We start from the raw sequence: 21755 nt of genomic DNA on the forward strand, positions 1-21755 counted from the left end.
GCCATGGACCCGAAGCCAAAAAACCGAGCCCGACCTGCGATGGCCTCACCTGGCAACCTGACGGCAAGTGGGCAACCTGATCATGATCATGATCATCGGGAAGAAGACTGGCGCTGAAGAAGCCACCGCCGCAACCGTGCGTCAATAAACCTTTGACTCAATGAGGCTTACAGCTTATCACCACAACACAACAGCAGAAAAAAATCCAAAAAAAACGTTCGGTGTGAACGATCAGCGATCGTGAGCTGGCAACTTTTACTTTCCATTCAAGAATGGAGGGAATCTTGGGATTAAGTCATTCGGCTCATCCCCACTTAGACGCGTACTTAGAATTCTACTTTCCCCAAAAGTCTTCCAAAACCACAAAGTTACCCCCACGAAGGCACTTGGAGAGCAAAAGTGAAAACCAGGCTGTGGGCATTTGAAGCTGTCAAGCTCATGACGGGCCAGAGATCTCCGGGGCAGTAGAGTCGGTGGACAGCTCGAATCTGTCAGTCGTTTAGGATAATTGCCGGTCGTCTTTAATCGAACGAGTATCGAAACCCTCCACTAATGGGCTCAGCAGACACAGTTATTAGTAGGGGCTCTAGTTGGATGCAAGCACAAGCCACTTAAGGGTATACAAATATTATCACAACGCCGAGATTGGCAACCAGCCTGTCGGAAATTGCATAATTCGCAGCATGCGAACCACCAAAGATTAAAATCGGATAAATTAATAACAAACCCTAAATGAACAAACAGAGCCCGAGGCTGCAAGTGGTGACCCCAAATGGTGTCACGTGGAATCATTAAGCCCCACACTGAAGTTGGGAAAGAGAAGAAGCTGAGCTGGAAAAATTAGACCAAATGTGAAGTCAATAATCTGTGGTGGCCCGCAACCGCTTCCGTTTTCGGTTGATTAATAAAGTAAATAAATATTAGACAAGCGTGTACGTAATTCCCTAACCAGATTATGGATGGGTATGTAAGCCCAGGCAGCAGTGATTAATAAGGGGCTTACATATTTAATTTTTTTGGCATTTAAACACGACAAGGCATCCCTTCCTACAGCATGTAGATAAATACAGGCTCTTACCATAAAGCCTATAAATATGCTTCAATAAATCGTTTAAGGTATCCCGCTGGAGAATTTTAAACCAATTGTGGAACATACAGCCAATCTAGGGCTCAAAAGTGGAAATCCAGAATTCTGCAAGGGGTACCCCTACAAAAATTTGAAAAATGGGGATCCAAAATTTTGTGTTGAGATTTTGATAGGGATTTGAAGAGGATAGTTTCACAAATCGTTTAAGGTATCCCGCTGGAGAATCTGATACAAATTGTCCAAGATACAGCCATTCTAGGGCCTAGAAGTGGAAATCCAGGATTCTGCAAGGGGTACCCCTACAAAAATTTGAAAAATGGGGATCCAAAATTTTGTGTTGAGATAATGATATTGATTTGAAGAAGATAGTTCTACGAATCGTTTAAGGTATCCCGCTGGAGAATCTGATACAAATTGTCCAAGATACTGCCATTCTAGGGCCTAGAAGTGGAAATCCAGGATTCTGCAAGGGGTACCCCTACAAAAATTTGAAAAATGGGGATCCAAAATTTTGTGTTGAGATAATGATATTGATTTGAAGAAGATAGTTCTACGAATCGTTTAAGGTATCCCGCTGGAGAATCTGATACAAATTGTCCAAGATACTGCCATTCTAGGGCCTAGAAGTGGAAATCCAGGATTCTGCAAGTAGGGGTACTCCTACAAAAATTTGAAAAATGGGGATCCAAAATTTTGTGTTGAGATAATGATATTGATTTGAAGAAGATAGTTCTACGAATCGTTTAAGGTATCCCGCTGGAGAATCTGATACAAATTGTCCAAGATACTGCCATTCTAGGGCCTAGAAGTGGAAATCCAGGATTCTGCAAGGGGTACCCCTACAAAAATTTGAAAAATGGGGATCCAAAATTTTGTGTTGAGATTTTGATAGGGATTTGAAGAGGATAGTTCCACTAGTTGTTTAAGGTATCCCGCTGGAGAATCTGATGAAAATTGGCCAAGATACAGCCATTCTAGGGCCTAGAAGTGGAAATCCAGGATTCTGCAAGTAGGGGTACTCCTACAAAAATTTGAAAAATTGGGATCCAAAATTTTGTATTGAGATAATGATAGGGATTTGAAAAAGATAGTTCTACGAATCGTTTAAGGTATCCCGCTGGAGAATCTGATACAAATTGTCCAAGATACAGCCATTCTAGGGCCTAGAAGTGGAAATCCAGGATTCTGCAAGGGGTACCCCTACAAAAATTTGAAAAATGGGGATCCAAAATTTTGTGTTGAGATTTTGATAGGGATTTGAAGAGGATAGTTCCACGAATCGTTTAAGGTATCCCACTGGAAAATCTGATGAAAATTGTCGAAGATACTGGCATTCTACGGGTCAGAAATGGAAATCACGGAATTCCAAATTTAGCCCTTTGGGTTCGAAAGGAAACAACATCCATTTGAGTACATAATTTTTTCTTTTATTTCTTTTTTTGTTGTAATTCTTGTAGTTGTAATTGATTACATGCTTTCTTGATCTATACAATTAATATGCATCATTAATTTAAAATTGATATATACGTATAGTTCGTAATTATAAGTAATTTTATCATTTTGTTTTGTTTTTTGTTTTAATTTAATACTAAACGTTAAATTCGAACACACTTTGTAAACAAGTTTTCAATTTGATTTGTTTTTTGTTTTTTGTTGTCAAAATTTATAGTAAAACACAAAAACTAAAGTATCAGAGGACAATTACGACGAGTGGCAGAGAAAACATCTATAAATAATACGAAACAAGCTCTAAACGATCGCAGCTGTGTATATATAGGCTTAGGTATTGAAGTCCTAGGTGATATACATATATATATTTATATTCAAAAGTCATGAGCAAAATTACAATCTGTGTACAGTGTTATCTAAACTTATCTAAACAGGATTATAGGTTACAAACTTCGTTCAATGACAGTCTAGATTCGGTAAGCGTCCTTACCCAGCTCAAGTTTCTACTAAACTGTTTGCCGATCCGATCTCCTCCTCGATTCTGTTCCGATACACAAATTTATTTTGAATAAAACTGTATTTATTTCATTTGTTTTTTTTTTCTTTGTTGCCTCCACTAATACTGTGGCGCTTTACAATTACTGCACTATTTCTTATTCGGTTGTGATATTGGCCATATTCTGTTTATTTATCCGTATAGTCTAATAGATTTATAGTTAGTTGAATATGTGTTTCCATTAAATTATGACATGTATTCAGAGGGGTTCAGTGATGATGGGTGATAATTGTTCTCATTCTCAATCTCACTTTCATGGGGGAATGAACTTTTCCGATCATTCCTAGTGTGATGTATGACGTTGGCAATCAAAACTTCCAGATCCTACGAACTTACGAATACAATTATAGTTTAGATATACAGATACATTTCGGTTTCGCGTATGTAACTAATAACAGCCTTGATACTGTTGCAAAAGACATGGAAGCTGTATGAAATTGTTACAGTTTTTGGGGTAGTAACCCTATAAATATGTCCTATATCTTTGAGTGGGTCGTGTGTGGTTGTGAGTGGGATGCGTTGGGTGAATCGTTACAAATGTTGTCTACAACTATGTTAGGTATATGCCATATCTAATAGACTACATCTAGGTTATCTTGTTCCTTTGAGCTGGCTTCCGTTTCTCTTTAATCATTTATCATTTATGTTTTTATCCTTGAAGGTTTCTTGTTTAGGCTGAATACAGTGTGTGAAGGATGACTTGCAACACCTTGGTAGGTTTGGAGGGAGGAGAATACTTTTCGGGAAGGGTTTTGTGGTTTGTGGGGGAAAATACAATAGCGAATACCATTGGCTATGGCAGTAGCGAAATAAAATAGTTCAGGGCAACTGAAACTGAGAAATACTGCAAAGTGCTGCAAGGATGAAAACTCTATAGCTGGACGCCTGGTCTCCCAGGAGCTGGGGGCCAGTGGGAGTTCAACAGCAATGCGCTCGCATTCAAATACAAATACACACACATCTAAATATATATATTCCTATATAGCTTACTACAAAACTAGGTGAGCGGAGGAGAGAAACGGGGGCGAGGACTCCTAGTTCTGCTGTCCATCCATCATCCCATCCTTCTTTGCCTGCCCTGCCTGCTCCCGCTCCTCCGCCTCCGCCGCCGTCTCTGCTCCTGCCCGCTCCTTGACATCAGCGCAGTGCTGTGGACGCCACTTCTAGCTCCAGAAATCCATCATGTTGACCAGCTTGCACTTCTTGAGCTCCAGCTTGGTGGGCCTGGCCCGGAGTCAAGCTCTCCCGAAGATGGCTCTGTCGGAGACATCGCCGGTTGACTGTGAGTGTGACATGACGGTGGCTCCCGACGACGATTGCTGCTGCTGCCCACCGCCTGCCCCGCCGTGATGGTGGTGGTGGTGCGTGGCGGTGGCAATGGTGGCCGTGGATGCATTGTGGTGAGTCACATTGTGGTGATTGTGCGCCAGAGTTGAGCTGCCGTACTTGGAGGACACTCCGCTGCCGTTCAGGTGCTTCCTGGTGGCCGCCGAGGAGACATGGTGGGTACTGCCGCTTCCCACGCCCCCGTAGATGCGGTGCAGGGAGTACTGCTGCACGGATTCCAAGTCCGAGACGCTGGACGTGATCTTTGAGCGCACCGCCACCTTCTGCATGCTGTTGTACTTGTCGCTGGCACTCAACTTAATCTCCGGCAGGTGTCCGTTCGACTGGGCGTGGCCATGGGTGTGGCTCTGGGACTGCACCTGCGCCTGCTGCTGCCTTGACTTGGTCGTGGTGGCGATTGCCGCATTGTGCACTGCCGTGGTGCTGGTTATCGAAGCCACCACGGGACCACCACCGACGACACCGCCGGTTCCGCTGCCCGGCGAGATATCTGCAAAATTGTAGCAGGAGGACTTCTGGGAGACACTGTTCAGGCCGGAGCTGGAGGAGCTGTTCGACATGCGGCAGCTGCGATGGCGACTGGAGGAGGAGGGCTGCAGAAACTCGTGATGGGCTGCCTCGTCCGGCGTCATCCGCTCCGCGGGATCCCACTCAAGGCAGCGCTGCAGGAAGTCAATAAAGTACCGGTCCTGGCAGTGCAGGATCTGTGCCAGCGACTTGCTGCCCGGTGTCCGCTTCCTGCCTTTGGTGTTGGTGATGCAGCGCGGAGCATCCCGGGAATCGAAGAAGAGTCGGCGCCTCCTGGCTACCGAAATGAGCACCTTGGGTGGCAGGCCCAGCACCTCCATGATGCAGGCCAGCTGTTCCACCTCGTTCTCGCCGGGGAAAAGGGGAAAGCCCGTGTAAAGCTCGGCAAGGATGCAGCCTGAAAGTAGAGGTTGACACGTAATTAGTATTGATTTCTTGCTAAGTCCGATGCAGTCGTTTTCGGGGCAGTCAGACAAGCGCATTGACCTTGACTTTGTGTCGGACACAGTAAGAGCCCGAGTCCTGTACTCTGGCTGCTGGATTATTTATTTGCTGCTGCACTTTCTAATGGGCCTGAACAGAAAACGAGTGATGGATGCTGACTCAGTGGTGGATGACACAAAACCTCTACCATTGACTGACAATTTCAGTTTCAATTATCCTCGATTTCTGGCTAGTCATTACAGTAAAGGACAATTGCAGTAAAAAGAATAGTTTAGATTCCCTGTATTCCCCAAGCAACCTCTATCTATCCTATCAGAAACGTATATTTGGCCTGCTCCTGGGCGTTTACCTTTCTTTATGACCTCATTTGCCTAATGAACCTCGAAGCAATCAAGTCCGCACATATCTATTACAGCCGCCACTCTTCCGAGGGGAACAGAGTTGAGAGCTCACATCATTCAACACGTAACCCATTTCCAGTCCCCTCTCCAGCTGCTCACTGTTTGCTCGGTGCACAGTAACTCAAATAAGTAGCCTCCCACGGCATGAAGAAGCCCAAGACAGGGGATAAAAATAAACTGGGCTGGCTTTTATTAGGACCCGGGCAGAAACAACCTGCCTCTCACATTCCAACGAACCCTCCCACAAGTCCGTGCGCACATTTAATGAGTCCTTTGTTGTGGAAGGAGCCCACGATATTTTGCTGGCTTTGCTTTTGCTGACCGGACGTGGTTGTGGTCGGAAATGGGCGCTAAAAGGATGTGCACGGCGGAACACGGGGAGGCCCGGCTAAAAGTCCAGGCCAGGTTGGGCTCGGGTTGGCAGAATTATTGTATACATAAACTTCGAGTGGGGCGGCACTTGTTGAGTGCTCCCTCACCTCCGGCACCTTCATCGATATCTCATTGTTCGGTCGGCAGGAGGAGGTCCTTCCGCCCATTCCGCCCGCCCTGGTGCCTGTTGCTGTTAATTGGCCTAGTGCGTGTTCTTACACTCGGTTGAGCTTTTATGTTCGGCTAGAGTGGAAAGCCATCAGTTACTGAAAGTAATATTGAGCAAAAAGCTACAAGCTAGTATTGAGGCTGCACTGGCAGGAGGTCTTTTACTTCACAAATATATCATAGAATTATTTTTTCACCTCTCAGCCCATCTGGTCTACTTCAATTCAAATTGGAAACACCACAAAAATTAGTTCAGTGACCAAACATTAAGTATACGACACGTTGTTTCCCTCAGTGCTCGTGGTGTCCCACAAAAACACAGAGCCCTGGCACCCCCACACTGTTTAATATTTAATCCTTTCCATCAGGCTCTGAAGGATATATGCGAGGGTGTAGGGCCAAACGTGTGTGCGCAATAAATTGCTTGCCAAATGCAGGGCAAACATTTAAAATTTCATTGCAGCCGATACACGTTTCCAGACCACTCGGGACTCGGGACTGGGGACACACGGCTGGATGTTTTTAATTAAAAGTGGACAAAGACACTCACCTAAGCTCCACATGTCGATGGCGGTGCCGTATTGTAGTCCGAGAATCACCTCCGGGGACCGATAGAACCTAGATTGGATGTACGTATAGAATTTGCGGTCCACGTAGCACGAGCTGCCAAAGTCAATGACTTTGATCGAGCTGCTGCCTCGCTGTTTGAGCAAGATATTTTCCTGTTGAAAGTAAAATGTGATTTTTGGTATTTGAGAATAGAAGGCAATGCACTTACTGGCTTGAGATCACAGTGAATGATGTTTTCCTTGTAAAGCAGACGCAGGCACTTCACAATCGAGTTGCAGAACCGGCGAATGAGACTCATGCTGAATCCATTGTAGTTGTTCTTCTTTATCAACTCGTACAGGTTCAGGCTGCAAGTGAGAAGACAGGGGCGTGTTAGTGGAGCCGTTTCAAGTGTGACTAACATGAGTCAGCGGCGAAATCCCCATCCAAACAGTTGGCAAAACAAGAGACACACTGTCGCAAATAGAGAACACAGAACAAGGAGTCGCAGTAACATGCATTGAATTAATTCCCATTGCATGTCGGGCCCAAATTTGGGCTTACTAGATAACGTTCGTCAGCAACAATATCGACAATGTCGGAGCAGTCGGCAGACGACAACAGAACCGGCCTGAAATGGTGGCAAATCGAGCAGAAAAGAGCTGCCAAATGATAGTCATCGACAGTGGGTCGAAGGGAAAGATTTAAAAACTTGTTCGAATAATATTTTTGGAAGATATAATGGCTACACAAACTATATATTAGTTTGAGGCTTATGTAGTAATTTATTTAAAAAGATTATTTAATGAGAAACTATGTACTGTGCCACTGTGCCACCCACCCTCCTTGGGGCAATAATGTCTCCTGTTTGTCAACCCCTTTGCTGTTTTTGTTTACATTGCCATTTTTGTACCGTGTTTTGCATTCGCAGTTTGTGCGATTGCCGGCGATTAATTAACTGATAACGAAGGAGCTGCAGCTCCCTCAATGTCAATGCAACCACTAAACAGAAACAAAAGCAAAACTTTTAATATACTCATTCTATGATTTATTATCGAGACGAAAGTTTGGTCAATTGTGGTTGCCAGTGTTTGGGCCACTGCGAATGACTGATGGCTTTTCGTGGCCGGCCCCGAGGGCAAGGATATTAGTCTCTTCTTTCAATCTTTCCCCATATTTCCTCTCGTTGATCCAAATTTATTGAATCTTTCGATATGAGGAGTCTATCAATAACTGAGTGACATGTTTGACCCACATCCTTCGAAATGTATAAGGGAGCTGTAGATTACCGAAAGCAATATCTGCTCCTGACATGAAAGGACGTCGTGTGGGCCAGGGCGTCGATGAATAGCTGAAGGCTGTGGCTCTTAAAGCTTCAGTTTAATCGTTTGTAGACGCTTTGGGCCCTGTTTTACAACTTGTTCATGGCTTAATCCAATTTAAATTTATGTCAGCACACTAAAAGCCCCAACCCGAGTTGCTAAGAGCGCCTGAAAGCGCGTTAAGCTGATTCAGCCAACGCCGGGTAGAGTGGCAAGGCCACAAAGCCACATAATGGCCTGGATGACTGTCGAATTGCAGAGCAACACTCTGGCGCTGGATGGCAAGTACCTCCTCCCAACCGCAAAGGTCAGGCGGCTCTTAATTTGAAAACTTTCGCATTGCACCCAGCCGACGCGAACGCAAAATGCCAAAATGGCAGGACCTTAAATTCAGCGCGGCTTAAAGAATCAAGCGGCTATTGATTTTATGGCCACCCAAAATAGATGGCAGACGAGTCTATAACAAACCAATAAGAAAATCATCAAAATGTCATAATTTCAATCGGCAAATCGGGACAATACATACATCCTCCGTGCGGATCCTTACGGGTAAGGATGTATAAGACAAGTCTGTATGTTATAACTGCATTATGACATGCCACACAGTCAATGTCACAAGTCCATGAACTTGAAAATAGTTTACGTCTACCCGAGGCGGAACTGAGGCGTCTTTTTTCCGTTTTCCTGTTCCGATGTCCTGTTTGCCGTTCGCCGCCTTGCCGTTTTCCGTGCCAAAATTCCTCTGGTAATTTGATTGATTTGCCCCTGCGCCGTTGCAAAGCAACATGCAACTGTAACGAGCCACTAATGCCTGCATTTAGCCCACAAAAAATGGAACAGAGAAATGCCGAAACGAGACAGTGCCACGCCGGGTGAAAGTGAAATAAACAAAAGCTGGGAAAACAAATAACAAACAACGCCCCCAGTAAACAATAAACAGATAGGTTTGAAGGTCTGGCCTAATCAGATGGACCTTTGGGCATTACTATACTGAGGAATTGAATAAGGCAGGCTATTTATTCTAAATATACCCTTTTTAAGGACCTCGGGACAACCTCACATATTCATGCATCCCCTAGAACTTTTCGCTACATATTTCATGATTGCCAATTGGCCAAACTCTGAAAAATAAACCTGTCTTCGGGCCAAGAAGTGTGCCACTTCCCGGGGGCGGTGGGCGAGATAACTTTTTCGGGGCTTTGGCTCGACTTTCAGCATAAATTTGAAATTGGTTTCCCGCCAGGTTGAAAGCGAAATGTGACTGCCATGGGCGTGATTGACATGAGAGTGACTACCAGAGTTGTCTGAATTTGCAAGGCAAATGTTCTCGGCGTGAAAAAGAGTTTGGGGAGGAATTAATTCCGTTCTGCTGCTATCGATCGGGTGAGTTTATAAAATATTAATGATGCTCCTCCAAAGCGGATTTCTATTTGCCATTATCCTCAGTTAATTTCTCCTTAAACATCCATAAATATTCAACGTTAAGCCGCTTAACCAAAGGGCTGCCTTTGAATAAATGATGCTGTCCCCGACTGGGACATCAAGGACCTTGGCGCTCAGAGGCTCAAGGTCGGCCCACAATATTCCAGCTGAATATCTCTCGCTGCCATTCGTTGTGTGGCATTTTAGATAGTCGGGGGGCTGTGTGACAGCCTGCTACCAACTAGACCCACAAATAATCAGAGAAATGCCAAAAAGTTACATATAGTTTCGGTGGAATGTGAGGGGAGGATTCACCTTTTTTCAGATGATAAATGACTTGGCCTTGGCCACGTTAACTGGCTGCTATCTCGTCCCGCTCCCCTACATAGGAGACTGGCGGAAAGGAAAACAAACTTAATGCTCGGGAAATGTCAATTAGCAGTAATTACTGTGCCATGGCACGGCATAATAATAACCTACATCAACATCAGCAGCACAGCTGACACAGACACTCCCCCGCCAAACATCCGCGACCACTCGACTGTTTATTCTCCTGGTAACTCAATCCTTTGCTCTTCGTCCTTGCCGCCGCCCCCTAATTGCAATTTACACGCTCTGGCTGCAGAAATTAATTACTAAAAAAATAAAATAAACTTGCAGGACACGGTTCTGCTCATTTGCATGACCACGCCCATTGGGCACGCACCACAGCCCTCCGCATGTTGCATTTTAATTAAAAATAATTCCTTTCCAGCCCCGTATGAGCGACAAAAAGTGCGGAATGCTGGCGACGTCCTGTCAGATACTCGTGGCACTCCCCGGCTGTCGAAGGACATGTCAGGAATAGTCAATTACATGGTCGCTGACAGGTAGCAGATGATGCATCTGCGACATTGATTGGCTTTCAAAGCAATTGAGTTCTGGTCACTAAGTGGGTCACTCCCACTCCCAGGGTTGTCTACTAACAGCTCTGACTTTTCCTTTCTAATTGTCATACATTTTATTAAATTTTTTTAAGACTTTAAAGTCATTATTTATGATTCATAATGGATATTTATGGCTTGGCGGCAAAAATTAGGTTTTGTGATTTGTTTGAATGACTTTTTTGTTTATTCTTAAATGGTTATCCATTAAGTTTAGTATCTCATTAAATTTAAAAATTAATTCTTGCGCGATTATCGCCAACCCGATCTCGTTATGGGCCATAAAAATTGAAATTAAATCATGACATATTGCTCAGCCAAGAGTCGCGGATATGGGGGATATACTAGGTCAGGAGACAGTGACATTGGAGGCGGACTGGGGAGGGAGGCGAGTAATTCGCCTGTGTTGCCCTCCGGGGCGGCATTAAGCTGAAATTTATGTGCTTGGCTCTGGCAGACGCACACAACACACCCTCAGATGTAAAACTTGGCCACATCCATAGAGCCATATCCACATCCATGGAGCTCAAAGCAGGGAGCATGTTCGTTCGCCAGAAAGAGCAGCGTCATCGCCAATGGGACAATATGCCGCATAGTTCTATTAGTGTGTGTGTTGGTGCTACGCCCTCGGGTGGCTGTCTATGGCACTTTGGCAGCTACCATTTTATCGCCGTCGCTGTGAATTATGTGGCTCATAATGCTAAAACAAGACCAAGAAACAGCCACCTGCCAGGGTCGAATGTGGAGGGCCATCCGGCGTGGGTATGTGCGAAAATGTGTCACTTGGCGTCAATTTAGTTCCGCCCATGCCCGACCTTTTTGCGGAATGAAGTCCTTGAATGGGCCGGCTGTTGTGCGAGGTGTAATAAGTGTGTCACTTTGGGGACTCGGATTAGGTTTCATATTCTGGGGTCAGTTTGCTAATTAGCTAATCAGATTGTGGACGAGCTTTCCGCAAAATATGTTTCTCTTTAAAGCTCTAGCAATTAAGACTAATTCAAAAACCCATTTCCATGGTCTAGGATCCGCTAATCCTATCACGCAAATTAAATCTATATCTCTCAGTAGTTTAGCGCAAATCGGAGTCCCCCTGCCATGCAAATTAAATTGCGTGCACGTAGATTTAATTATATAAACTTGCCCCACAATTTGTTTACTGGTTCACAACAAACTTTAAAACTTGCCGCCGAGTTGTCAATGCGGTTCCTCCACTGCCTCCACTAGCCCCCTGGTCACTTTCAGGCACAAAACTTTTCCCGCTGCAGGAAAAACTTCTTCAGGACTCGCAAAAATAAAACACTAAGTGCGCACTCCAAGCAACAGAAACGGAAAACAATTTTGCGGCTAATTAGTCGCAGAGTAAATAATTAATTAACTTTGGGTATCTACTTGAAAGGGGCCTACTAGACTAAGCCTGAATTTGTATATCTGATATTTGGGGGGATGTGAACACTAGGCCTCCTCCTGATGGCGTGCCACTAACCCATTTGGATTTTAGAAGCCCAAAATCAGTGCTCAAAAATGTCAACTTGCAAAAATGTACTACGCTTCTCGGGCTTCTCTGCAATTAAGACAAATTAGTCGAACGGGGGGCCTGACGGAAATGTCAGGCTCAATGGGACAGGAAGGTATTTTTATTGGGCCCCGAGGGGCAACCTGCCGCTTACAAGACCGCCTTCGACCTTCGACGTTCGCTTTCTTCAACTTTGGCCATTGCATCGCGTGCCGCCCGTGTACTTTCTTTGGGATTTATTTTTACCATATTTGCGTTGCCTGCTGTCTAAACTTTGACATATGCAGTCAGCTCAGGTGGCTCAGTTGGCTCAGTCAGCCCATGAAAAATCAACACCTGCAATGGGCAGGGGCAGGCAGCTGATTTTTCCTTCTGCCAATCAATTAGATTTCCGCTTACACACCTAGATACACCAGCCACAACAACAGGTTTTCCCTGCCCCGCTGGCTAGTGGGTGGTGTGTGCCAGGTGGTGCTAGAAGTAGGCGTGGCAATGCATTTAGCTGCGCCTGCCAGTAGGCCACACAACATTCAACATTTAAATTGAAATTGATGGCCGAGCGGCGTTTGCGGTTGGTTGTTGATTTCGATACTATGTCTGCGTCTGTCAGCAGTTTGCGCTTTTCAGGACTGCAAGCTTGCAGAACCGGAAATTAAATAGAAAATTATATTGTCTTCCTGGATATCTGTTGTTACTCCCTCTCTGCTCTTCCGGGGAATTAATATCAAAAACTAATGGTTGAAATTATGAAAACCACTTCAAGGCATTTATAAGCCTAGTAGAATTTATGGCCTTATGAAATCGCAGAACCAAAGACATATGATACCAAACTCACACCCGGCCAATAAAACCCAAGGGGTAGTCGGAAAATGCACATGGTTGCGGGAAAAGTTTCCACATCGCAATGCGTGCTAGGTACTTGGAACATGGAAATTAATAATAGCCAAAATTTTATGGACAACTGGCACGCAACTAAAGTTTGCCGGCAATAATTGGCAGAATGTTAATAGAAATGCGAGTTATACGCGCTTTTAATTGAAGACGGTAACAGTGGGCTCCACTTTCCCCGCCATTGGCCAAACAAGACGGCAATAAAACGCTCCACCATTGACGTCACAGGCTGTAGGGTGGATAACTCACCTCATCAGCTCGAAGGTGATGAACAAGTGTTTACGGAAAAACGTGTAGTCCAGCATGTGGATGACGTTGTGAGATCCATCCGCATCCTTGTCCCGCAGCTCGTCCAGAATGTTGAGCTCCTCAACGGCCTGGTTGAGGAAGCGCTTCTTGTTCCTGATTATCTTGATGGCCACGTGTGTGTTGGTTTTGTGGTCCAGGGCCCGGATCACCTGGCCGAAGCTGCCTTTGCCAATCACCTCCAGAATCTCATACCGAAAGGCTACGTGATCGTGCTCGATCTGTAAAGTTTTAATTCAAAATATAATTTATAATTCTTAAAGAAATAGTTTCTTCTTACGATCTTGTAGTTGCCATTGTCATCGTCATAGCCCAGGTTAGTGGTATTGGCTGTGGGGGCGGGTTTGTTGTAGTTCTTGCTGGCATGCTGGCCAAAGTACCAGACCTCCTTGTACACCTTCAGCTCCTCGAACTCCAGGTCTGTTAGGTAGTTCCGGAACTTTTTCACCAGTTCTAGTATTAGAATAGATTTGAAAAAATATTTTATTATTTTAAATGGAAATTAAACTTTAACTAAAAGCTTTCTCATGCATACTCATTCAAAACTAAGTAAGTGGTAATTGAAAATTTTCCCATGTGGCAACAGGCACTCTAAAAACCTATTGACCCTGACCTCAATGCCATTTCGGTTTTCTCTCTTTCGACATTTTATATAAAATTAATTAGAAGCCGAGGGATGATGGAGAGTGGCGCCAAATGCCTGGAGGACGTGCCCAACTAATTGGCATTGGACTGCAGCGAGGAAAACCAAAAACGCACAAAGCATCGCCTCTCAATCCCATGGATGAACTTTAACCCTTTGAGGGTGGAATTAAACTAGAAATTTAATAAAATTAAAAACTAAACTATGATAGTGGAAGCCTTCTAGGTATCAGACTCTACCATCTAAAATAGTACCCTTTAGGGCTCAATTCAGTTACAACCTAGGGTTAAATGTGTGGGCTCCACTTACCAGATGGCGTCATGGGGGTGTTGCATTTTGGTTCGGCGCTGCCTGTGCTGCTGGCCGAGTTGCCGGAGCTGCCACTGCTGCTGTTGGACTTTGTGGAGGAGCCCCGCTCGTTGACCCCGTTGCTGCTACTGTTGGTGGTCGATGAGGAGACTGGGGAGCCGATGTTGTTGTTATTGTTGTTGTGACCGTTGGTATTCCCGTTGCTGTTGCCGTTCAGGGACGTGGCATTGGCCGAGGTCTCATTGACAGCCACATGATTGTTGTGTCCGTCCAGTCGCCTGGAGCCGTTGCAGAGCTGGGGCAAGTCCAGTCGAGAGCTCGAGAGGCGAGCATCCCGGCGCAGCTTGTCGTTGTCCAGCTGAATCTGAAATGCAGAGTCAAGACATTAATTGGCTTTCCCATCTAGACGGTTAGCAGAGAAGCGTTGCATACTATCGGGCCGCCGGCGAACTCTGAGCCCAGCCGCTTGTAGCCCGAGTATTTGGTGCGCAGAAAGTAGCATAGCTTTCGGCTAAGCTTCTTATGGGAAAAATGTTTTTGAATCTTGTTCCATTTCATTTTTGACAAATCTGGTGAGTTGATCGATCGGTTCTATAAGCTTGATCTTCAAATATCAAATATAAGTCACTTGAAAGTAGTGATTCGTCTTCGACTAGGTATAGTACTACATACTAAGTAGTTACTTGTTTATTTAACAAAATAATATAAATATGTAATTTGATTTTTTGCTATATAAAAAGATTATATTTGGATAGAGGTCTTGAATAGAATTGACATAAAAAGGGAAACACATATTCCTCCAGTCTCAGATATATTATTTGTATAGTTAAATGGCCAAAACTTTTGCCAACTCGATGCCTATTTCGAACTTGTTTACCTCCATCAGTCGACCCTTGACTTACCGGCATTTCACATCGATCCAACATCGTGTCGACTTCACTGTACTGATGGTCTTATCCAAAAAGGAAAACGAATCCTCGAAGAACCAGAGTCCTGTCACCCTGAGCCCGGTGCTTAACTGGTTGAGTGGTATCTCTATTGATAACTTTCGGGGTAATATGTCTTTGGAGCGCACATTTGCATTTGTTTCGGTTGTTGGGGCCAACTGTAAAGAGTTAAAAAAACAAAACAATGGTTAGAATATAAGTAAGAAACAACATATATTTTCGAATGGACTTCCAAAGTCTTTAAACCCTTGACTTTTAACCCTTCGAGCGGTAACTAATGCCAAACGCCAAATAAGAGAAACAGAAACAAAGTCAAAGAAATATAATAATCGTAAATAATACAGTTCGAATCAGCGGGCCATTGCGCATTCCAAGTGCACACCATAAATAAAAGGGAACTGTGAATGGTAAATGGTAAACAGAAACACAGAAACGCCCCCCGAATACCCATGACATGTCGGGGCACTGGCGGGCCAACCATAACTAACTGAGCCAACCGTCAGTCGTCCGTCAGCGACAGTTAGCAGTTTTCATTGTCAAGGCGGGCGACGACAAGCCCAGCAGCGGCCTCATCAAAGGGCCCCCAAACTTTATTCATATTTTCTCTCCGCAAGGGTCGCAAGAACCCCCGAAAAGGGCCAGACCCACTCCACAGTCTCCCATTCCAACCAGCTCCCCAACTGCAACGCCCGTTTCGGCTGACAAGCATAAAAAGTTGGAAACCAAAGTCATGGCCAATTATTAGCCTTTTTTTCTTCCGCTGACTTGTGCACTCTACTTGCCCATAATAATCCTAACCCTTTTCGGCAGGCCTTTTCGGAAAGCAACCCCTTTTCGAGGGGTAAGTGCAGCGGAAAGTTAAGTTTGTTTGGTAATTTCCTTATGAATAGAGGCGTGTAACTAGATATTCGGCAGTCCACTGAAATAAACCATATCCTTGTGCCCTAAAGAAACTCTAACTCTTTACAGTGTACTGCGAACAGGTTACCAAAAATTTCAAGGCACCCTAGACAGCTCCAACCACTTGTCTAGTTCCTACTTTACTTAACCATTTTCTCCTCTATTATTATTTTCTTTTATTCAGCTGTCTTCATATCTTTCGCGACTGCTCAGCCACAATTTATTGGCTTTTAAAACTTTTCTGTCATAAAACGATAATTTACAGCATTCGTTTCTTCATCAAACTGACAGTTGCTCTGGCATTGTGGGGAGTCCAGCGGTGGGAGTTCGAGGATTTTCCTGAGCTTCACCATATATCATGAAGTATTCCGCTGTTGTCTGCTTGTTAGGTCGTTAGCTTTCGACTGAACTCTGCCTTTCGGGGCTGGATGGCCGATCGAGGGGTCGCGGGCCAACCAACAGCTTACTCAGCCAGCCAGTCAGTCAGTCAGGGCTGTCTGTCATTAAATGCACTTTTTGGGTTGCCATTTTCCGTCCACTTCAGTTTCGCAATTCGGGTAGAAAGCCATGGAGCCGAAAGTGACTTAAAGACCCAGCAGCAGACAGGCCGAGTTTCACATTTGATAAGCGAAAGTTTTTTGAACCCACCTCGACTTGAGTCGGACCTAAGCTGGCGGCAAGGTTGGACAATTATGACCATAGACCGTTCCAAAAAGGTGTCGCCGCTGACGGCCAAGAGTCCGCAAGCATTGTTCTCACCGATTTAAATGAGAAATCAATTGAAACTCTAGCCAATTGTGAGCAATTCCAACAATTACACGCCTCGGCAATCGAACCATTTATTGATATATTTTATTGCAGTGATTTCAGCACAGAAACCCCAAGTTCATTGAGGATCGTTTGTCATTGCTCCGACACCCACCCGGTATCTGCAATTTCTATTGGTGACACTGAGACTGGCGTGTTGTATTTTTGGCTCAATGCTCAGGTTTTCGAAGATGTCTGGGTCGATTGGCATCGGCATTGAAGTATCATTGAAGTGCCATATCGGGCTTTGAATCGAAAAGACCTCCAAACGACAGATCGCTATCAGATCGCACTTCATATCGAGGTGATCAAACGATTCCGCTCTGATTTATCCGTCCTAATCCCTCGCGGGTGCGAGACTCCAAAGCCAAAATGAAAGTTAACCCCCACTGAACCCCGATGAGCAAGAAAAAATGTTTAATTTAGCCAGCGTCCGTTTTATTTCTCCCCATTGCATAATCCAATTCGGGTCTGCTCAGCTAATTTCGCTTCAGCTACTTTGATGATGGTGCTGGTCCGCTGACCCAAGGCATTAAGACAAAATATTAAGCCATTAATTTGAAATTTCTACGCCAAGTGCGCCAGAAACAAGAAGAAAATTGCCCACTCAAAGTAATTGAGTTGCACTAAGCTCAAAAATATCGTTGCCTGTCTTCGAAATTAACAATCAGTTGGGAGAGATGGGACGGCAACTTTAGTAGCAATAAAAGTGTCATGAAATTTATGTGAATAATTTGTCAATTTATTATGGCGGGGTATTGTGACAAGTGCGGGAAAATCGTTTCAATCAAAAGAGCCGAAAGAGTATCCGGACTGTGGCCTGCACTTATCAAGTGCATGTCGATTTTGGGCAAGCCAACTGAGCCGTTGTTTTCTCGATTGTTTTATGTTTAATAAATGTCAATTGCCCGCCGAGGCGGTAGAGTTGTTTGTGCTTCTCTTTCCGTCAGCGAGACAAACACTGAAGAGGAGACAAATAAATAAAAACAAAACAACAAAACGTGACATTTGGTTGTTGACTCTTGACACTTGCAATCAGTTTTGGGCGAGATTTATACCCAAAATGTTGACTCAGCAGATCTTCAAGTAAAGCACTTGGAGAAGCCTTCGATAGCCGATGCAAAATGTCAAGCCAAGCCGAAGGAGTGCTGCCATTTGGCTACATTTGGAAGGAAATCCCCAGAAGACACCAAATTTGGTCTTTCTCTGGCCAACCTTTAAAAGCTTTTCGGTTCTTTTCTTCCTCAGAATTCCAGAGATTCTCACAGTGGTTTCTGAACGGCCTTAACGTGTCAATAAGCTGTCCAGAATTGTGTTGGGCAATTCAACTCATTGTCTTGCTTGATTTATTGAAATGTTCTCTTTGGATTCTTGACGCTTCAAGTGCCGCCTCAAGCCCGCTTATGCATATAAAGCAGAAATCCTACATTACAGTCTTTTATTAAAAATATGATCGGATCATGTCACGTCTAGGGCTTTCATTTTATCGACTTACAAGCGGCACATGCATAAAATTGAAAATAAATTCCAGCTATTGTTTAATCAGATTTTATTGATTTGTTTGTCTGCGGCCCAGAACTGCCAAATACTTTTGACACTTTGAAGTCTTTGGGTTAAAAAACACATTAAAGGCCTTTGATCTCTGCTTCCCATGAATGGGAATCGATTTTAAAAGCAATCTTTAAATAAACAATATAAGTTTCTCTATCAAAGTGTGCATGTTTGGATGAAATTTTTCAGGAAAATAGCAATGGTTTATGTAAAGAAATTTCGATTCCACACGTGACCCCAATGGGCGTTACTCCATTTAATTATATGGCTTATAGAGCGCCGGCAAGCAACAGGAAAATAAAGCATCATTTGTCAACCGGCGCTGAATTTTTCGGTTAACTATTACCTCGCGTGGCCCAGAAAAGAGCTGGCCCACGAAAATAGAAAATAAATAAATGCAAAATGAGGGCCAGCTAGGCGACATGCTACAGGCATTTTGTTCATTTTATTTCGCGCAGACATGAAACATAAGTGAGTTTCATTTAGCATCCATTATTACGATTATTTTCGTTCGCGAAAAGCAGGCCAGGCCACAAGTTGCATGCCACCTAATTCGGTTAGGCAGGGCCGGCGAGCGAGCCGACGAGCTGGCATTAACCAGCCAACTAGATGCACAGCTCGAGCCCCTTAAATCCGACCTCATAAACCATTGACCCACTAACCCCCACCCAAAGTAATGACCTCAGGCGTAAACTGTCAACAAATCCCATATAGATTCCCATTCCGACCAGGAGGGCGTCAGCGGAGCGGAAGTGGTCGACTGGTGGGTCACTAGAGGGGAACCATCGGGAGGTCAGTTCCATAAAGTGTGGTGTGGCATGCTCCGGTTGGCCAAGGCCGATGTGTGTTTGAAAATAATCCACACAATGCTTGTAAATATTAATTGACGCTTGATGGGAAATGTTTGGAGGAAATGGATGGTTTAAGCTTTAAAGTTTATTTAAAAAAGAAAGGTAGAATCCATTCGATAATCCTCTTCAAGTTAAGCCACAAGAACCCTCTTAATTTCCAAGCCAAGCAAGACCACAAAAATGGAAAAAGAACACGGCAACAGATGTCACAACACCGAGCTGGCGAGGTGTGGGCCTGACATATAAACCCTAATACCGCAGCACGGGCAACCAACTACCAACTACCTACAAGCGAAGAGAAAAGCTGCGGTCTAGTCAACCCCCTAGAGCGCTGGGCCATCACTGCGTATGGGTAATGCTGGTCAATGCACCATTCAAACGGGGAAAAAGCTCCCCAGCCGTAACCTCTACGAGGGAAGTGGCAGCGGTTGGTTGGAAGGCTAGATGGGGAGAAACAATAACCATTTTAATAACTTCCGTTCTAAAAACACTTTTGAGCGGCCATCGAGTGTTCGGCATCGTTTCAGATTGCACAAAGACAATGGGAATGGAAGGCATTTCGGGCGCTTGGCTCCGAAATGGGGGGCTGGGCGCCATAACAAGTGCAGCGGGGCTAACGGATTTTATTGGCCGTGTTTTTCCAGCAGGGGAGGCATTATGCTTTATTGAACCCAACCGTTCAACAGAAATCAGAAAACAACAAGCGCTGCAATCGCGCAATCACTGAAAGTGGCAACTGCTCGTTTTGGGTGGAAACAAAGTGGAGTGGAGTGGAGTTGTCGCTTTTGTTGTCGGAAAATGACAATTAGCCGTGTGTTTTTCCTCCATTTCTCCCGGCCTGCTCATTTGACAGTTGACTGCATTTCTCCAAACCCACAAATGCAAATGGGCATTCAAAATAAAAATGAAAACAAACAGTCACTGGCACTGGCACTGGCACACAAATAAAGATACATTTCATGTTGATTTTCGTAGCTCGTCGCGGAAGTCTTCGAACGTAATTCCAGATTGAGTAATAAACATTCAAGTATTTGTATTTGTATCTCGGGAGTGCACTGTAAAACAGCTGCGAGCGGATTGCAGATTTTGGTTAATAGGTCTGTCGACTGCTGGGACTTTCGGATGGAGGAAAATGCAGGAAGCGAACTGAAACTGTTACAATCTGCATCGAAATTAGCCACGGGGGATTATTTGTTTTGAAAATGGAGTTACCAATGATGAGAGTGCCCCGCCTAGAGGGGGAAATTGTGTGGCAATAGAGGCTGAACTGGGCTATCGACTTTGATTGATGGATGGGACGGTCCAATAATAGGAGTGAGATAATCTTTAGTTCTTGTCTGGCACACAAATTCACTTTTTATTGGAGGGCCTATAAGTATAATTACAGTACCTCATGTTCTCGACATAATTCAGCGACGCCCGAACTAAAATCTTTGCCACTTATTCAATTCTCGGTTAATGGTCTCCGCAACCTTGACGTTCATTAACTCGCCAGAGCCTCAAGTTCAATCTCAAGACCCCAGAGCATAGCAATCCGAAGCAAAAAAGTTGGTACACACACATATTGTATGAACTAATCAAAATGTCACACTTTCCATACAGAAAGCGGGGAAAAAATCTGCTGACAGCTGACAAAACCAAAGCGACCACGAACCAGCCGGTGGTAGTGTGTGCTCTGGGGGCGGCAAATGGGCGTTACAATCAGCCATGGAATACCCGAGCAATGGGAGGTAGTGGGTAGTGGGGAGGCAGTTCACCACGCTCAGATTACAACAGACTAGGCAGCAGGAGCAGCTGTGGAGGGAGGAGGACAGGAAAACGCTGAGCGACGTTGACGACTTGCGCGACAATTGCCTCAACTTTGGCGTTAATGAACATGAGCACACTTTACCAAAGCGCGACGAGAGTTTTCATGGCTCAGGCCCATCTCTTGCCGCCGCATCCCAAGCCCCACTCCCAAGACCCTCCACTCCATCCAAGCCAGGCGTAATGAATTGATGTGGCTACTGCCATGACGATGATTATGATGAGATCGAGATGGCGATGGCAGTTGAAGATGGCGGAGAGGAAAGCAGCACTCGTCCATAAATTGTGAAAGAGGCGAACAAAAAGCATTTTAACATTTAATAATATGAAAATAATTGAAGCAATTATTAGAGGCGAGAGACATACAAGCAAGTGCTGGGGCACAATTAAGCATAATATGGTTTCTATACGAGTTTCCAGACAAACGATATCAAGGGGAAACTATTTCTTATTTATTATTATTTTATATCAGTTATTGATATATCAGGAGATGATCTATTTTCCCATCGACAGCCCTCTTTTCCCCTCATGACTAACAGTCTCAGCTCTTACACTTGGCTTTGTGGTCGATTAGTTAACCGTCTCGACTTACGAACCTATAAAGTAGCTGGCTCTTACTGTATCTCGTTCTTTCAATTACAACTTGGCTTCAAAACCAGAAAA

The 21755-nt window shown here is 44.5% G+C and overlaps 1 protein-coding gene across 2 annotated transcripts in view; it reads right to left on the reverse strand.

Moving 5' to 3' along the window:
• Positions 1–4036: 4036 nt before the first annotated feature.
• The window catches only part of LOC6498406 (dual specificity tyrosine-phosphorylation-regulated kinase 2), a 42273-nt gene continuing 24554 nt past the window's right edge, over positions 4037–21755 (reverse strand). The window contains exons 5-11 of one of the 2 annotated variants that reach the window (XM_001962699.4): positions 15133–15335; positions 14231–14594; positions 13559–13731; positions 13222–13499; positions 7131–7269; positions 6903–7074; positions 4037–5364 (exon numbers count right to left, since the gene is read on the reverse strand). In XM_001962699.4, the coding sequence (XP_001962735.1) occupies positions 4328–5364; positions 6903–7074; positions 7131–7269; positions 13222–13499; positions 13559–13731; positions 14231–14594; positions 15133–15156 (2187 nt within the window). In that variant the 5' untranslated portion in view covers positions 15157–15335 and the 3' untranslated portion in view covers positions 4037–4327. Of the gene's footprint in view, positions 5365–6902; positions 7075–7130; positions 7270–13221; positions 13500–13558; positions 13732–14230; positions 14595–14662; positions 14987–15132; positions 15336–21755 lie in introns of those variants that run through there. The other variant, XM_014906631.3, reaches the window with a different exon arrangement.

Source organism: Drosophila ananassae, chromosome 3R (genome assembly GCF_017639315.1).
Source record: "Drosophila ananassae strain 14024-0371.13 chromosome 3R, ASM1763931v2, whole genome shotgun sequence".
Lineage (NCBI taxonomy): Eukaryota > Metazoa > Arthropoda > Insecta > Diptera > Drosophilidae > Drosophila > Drosophila ananassae.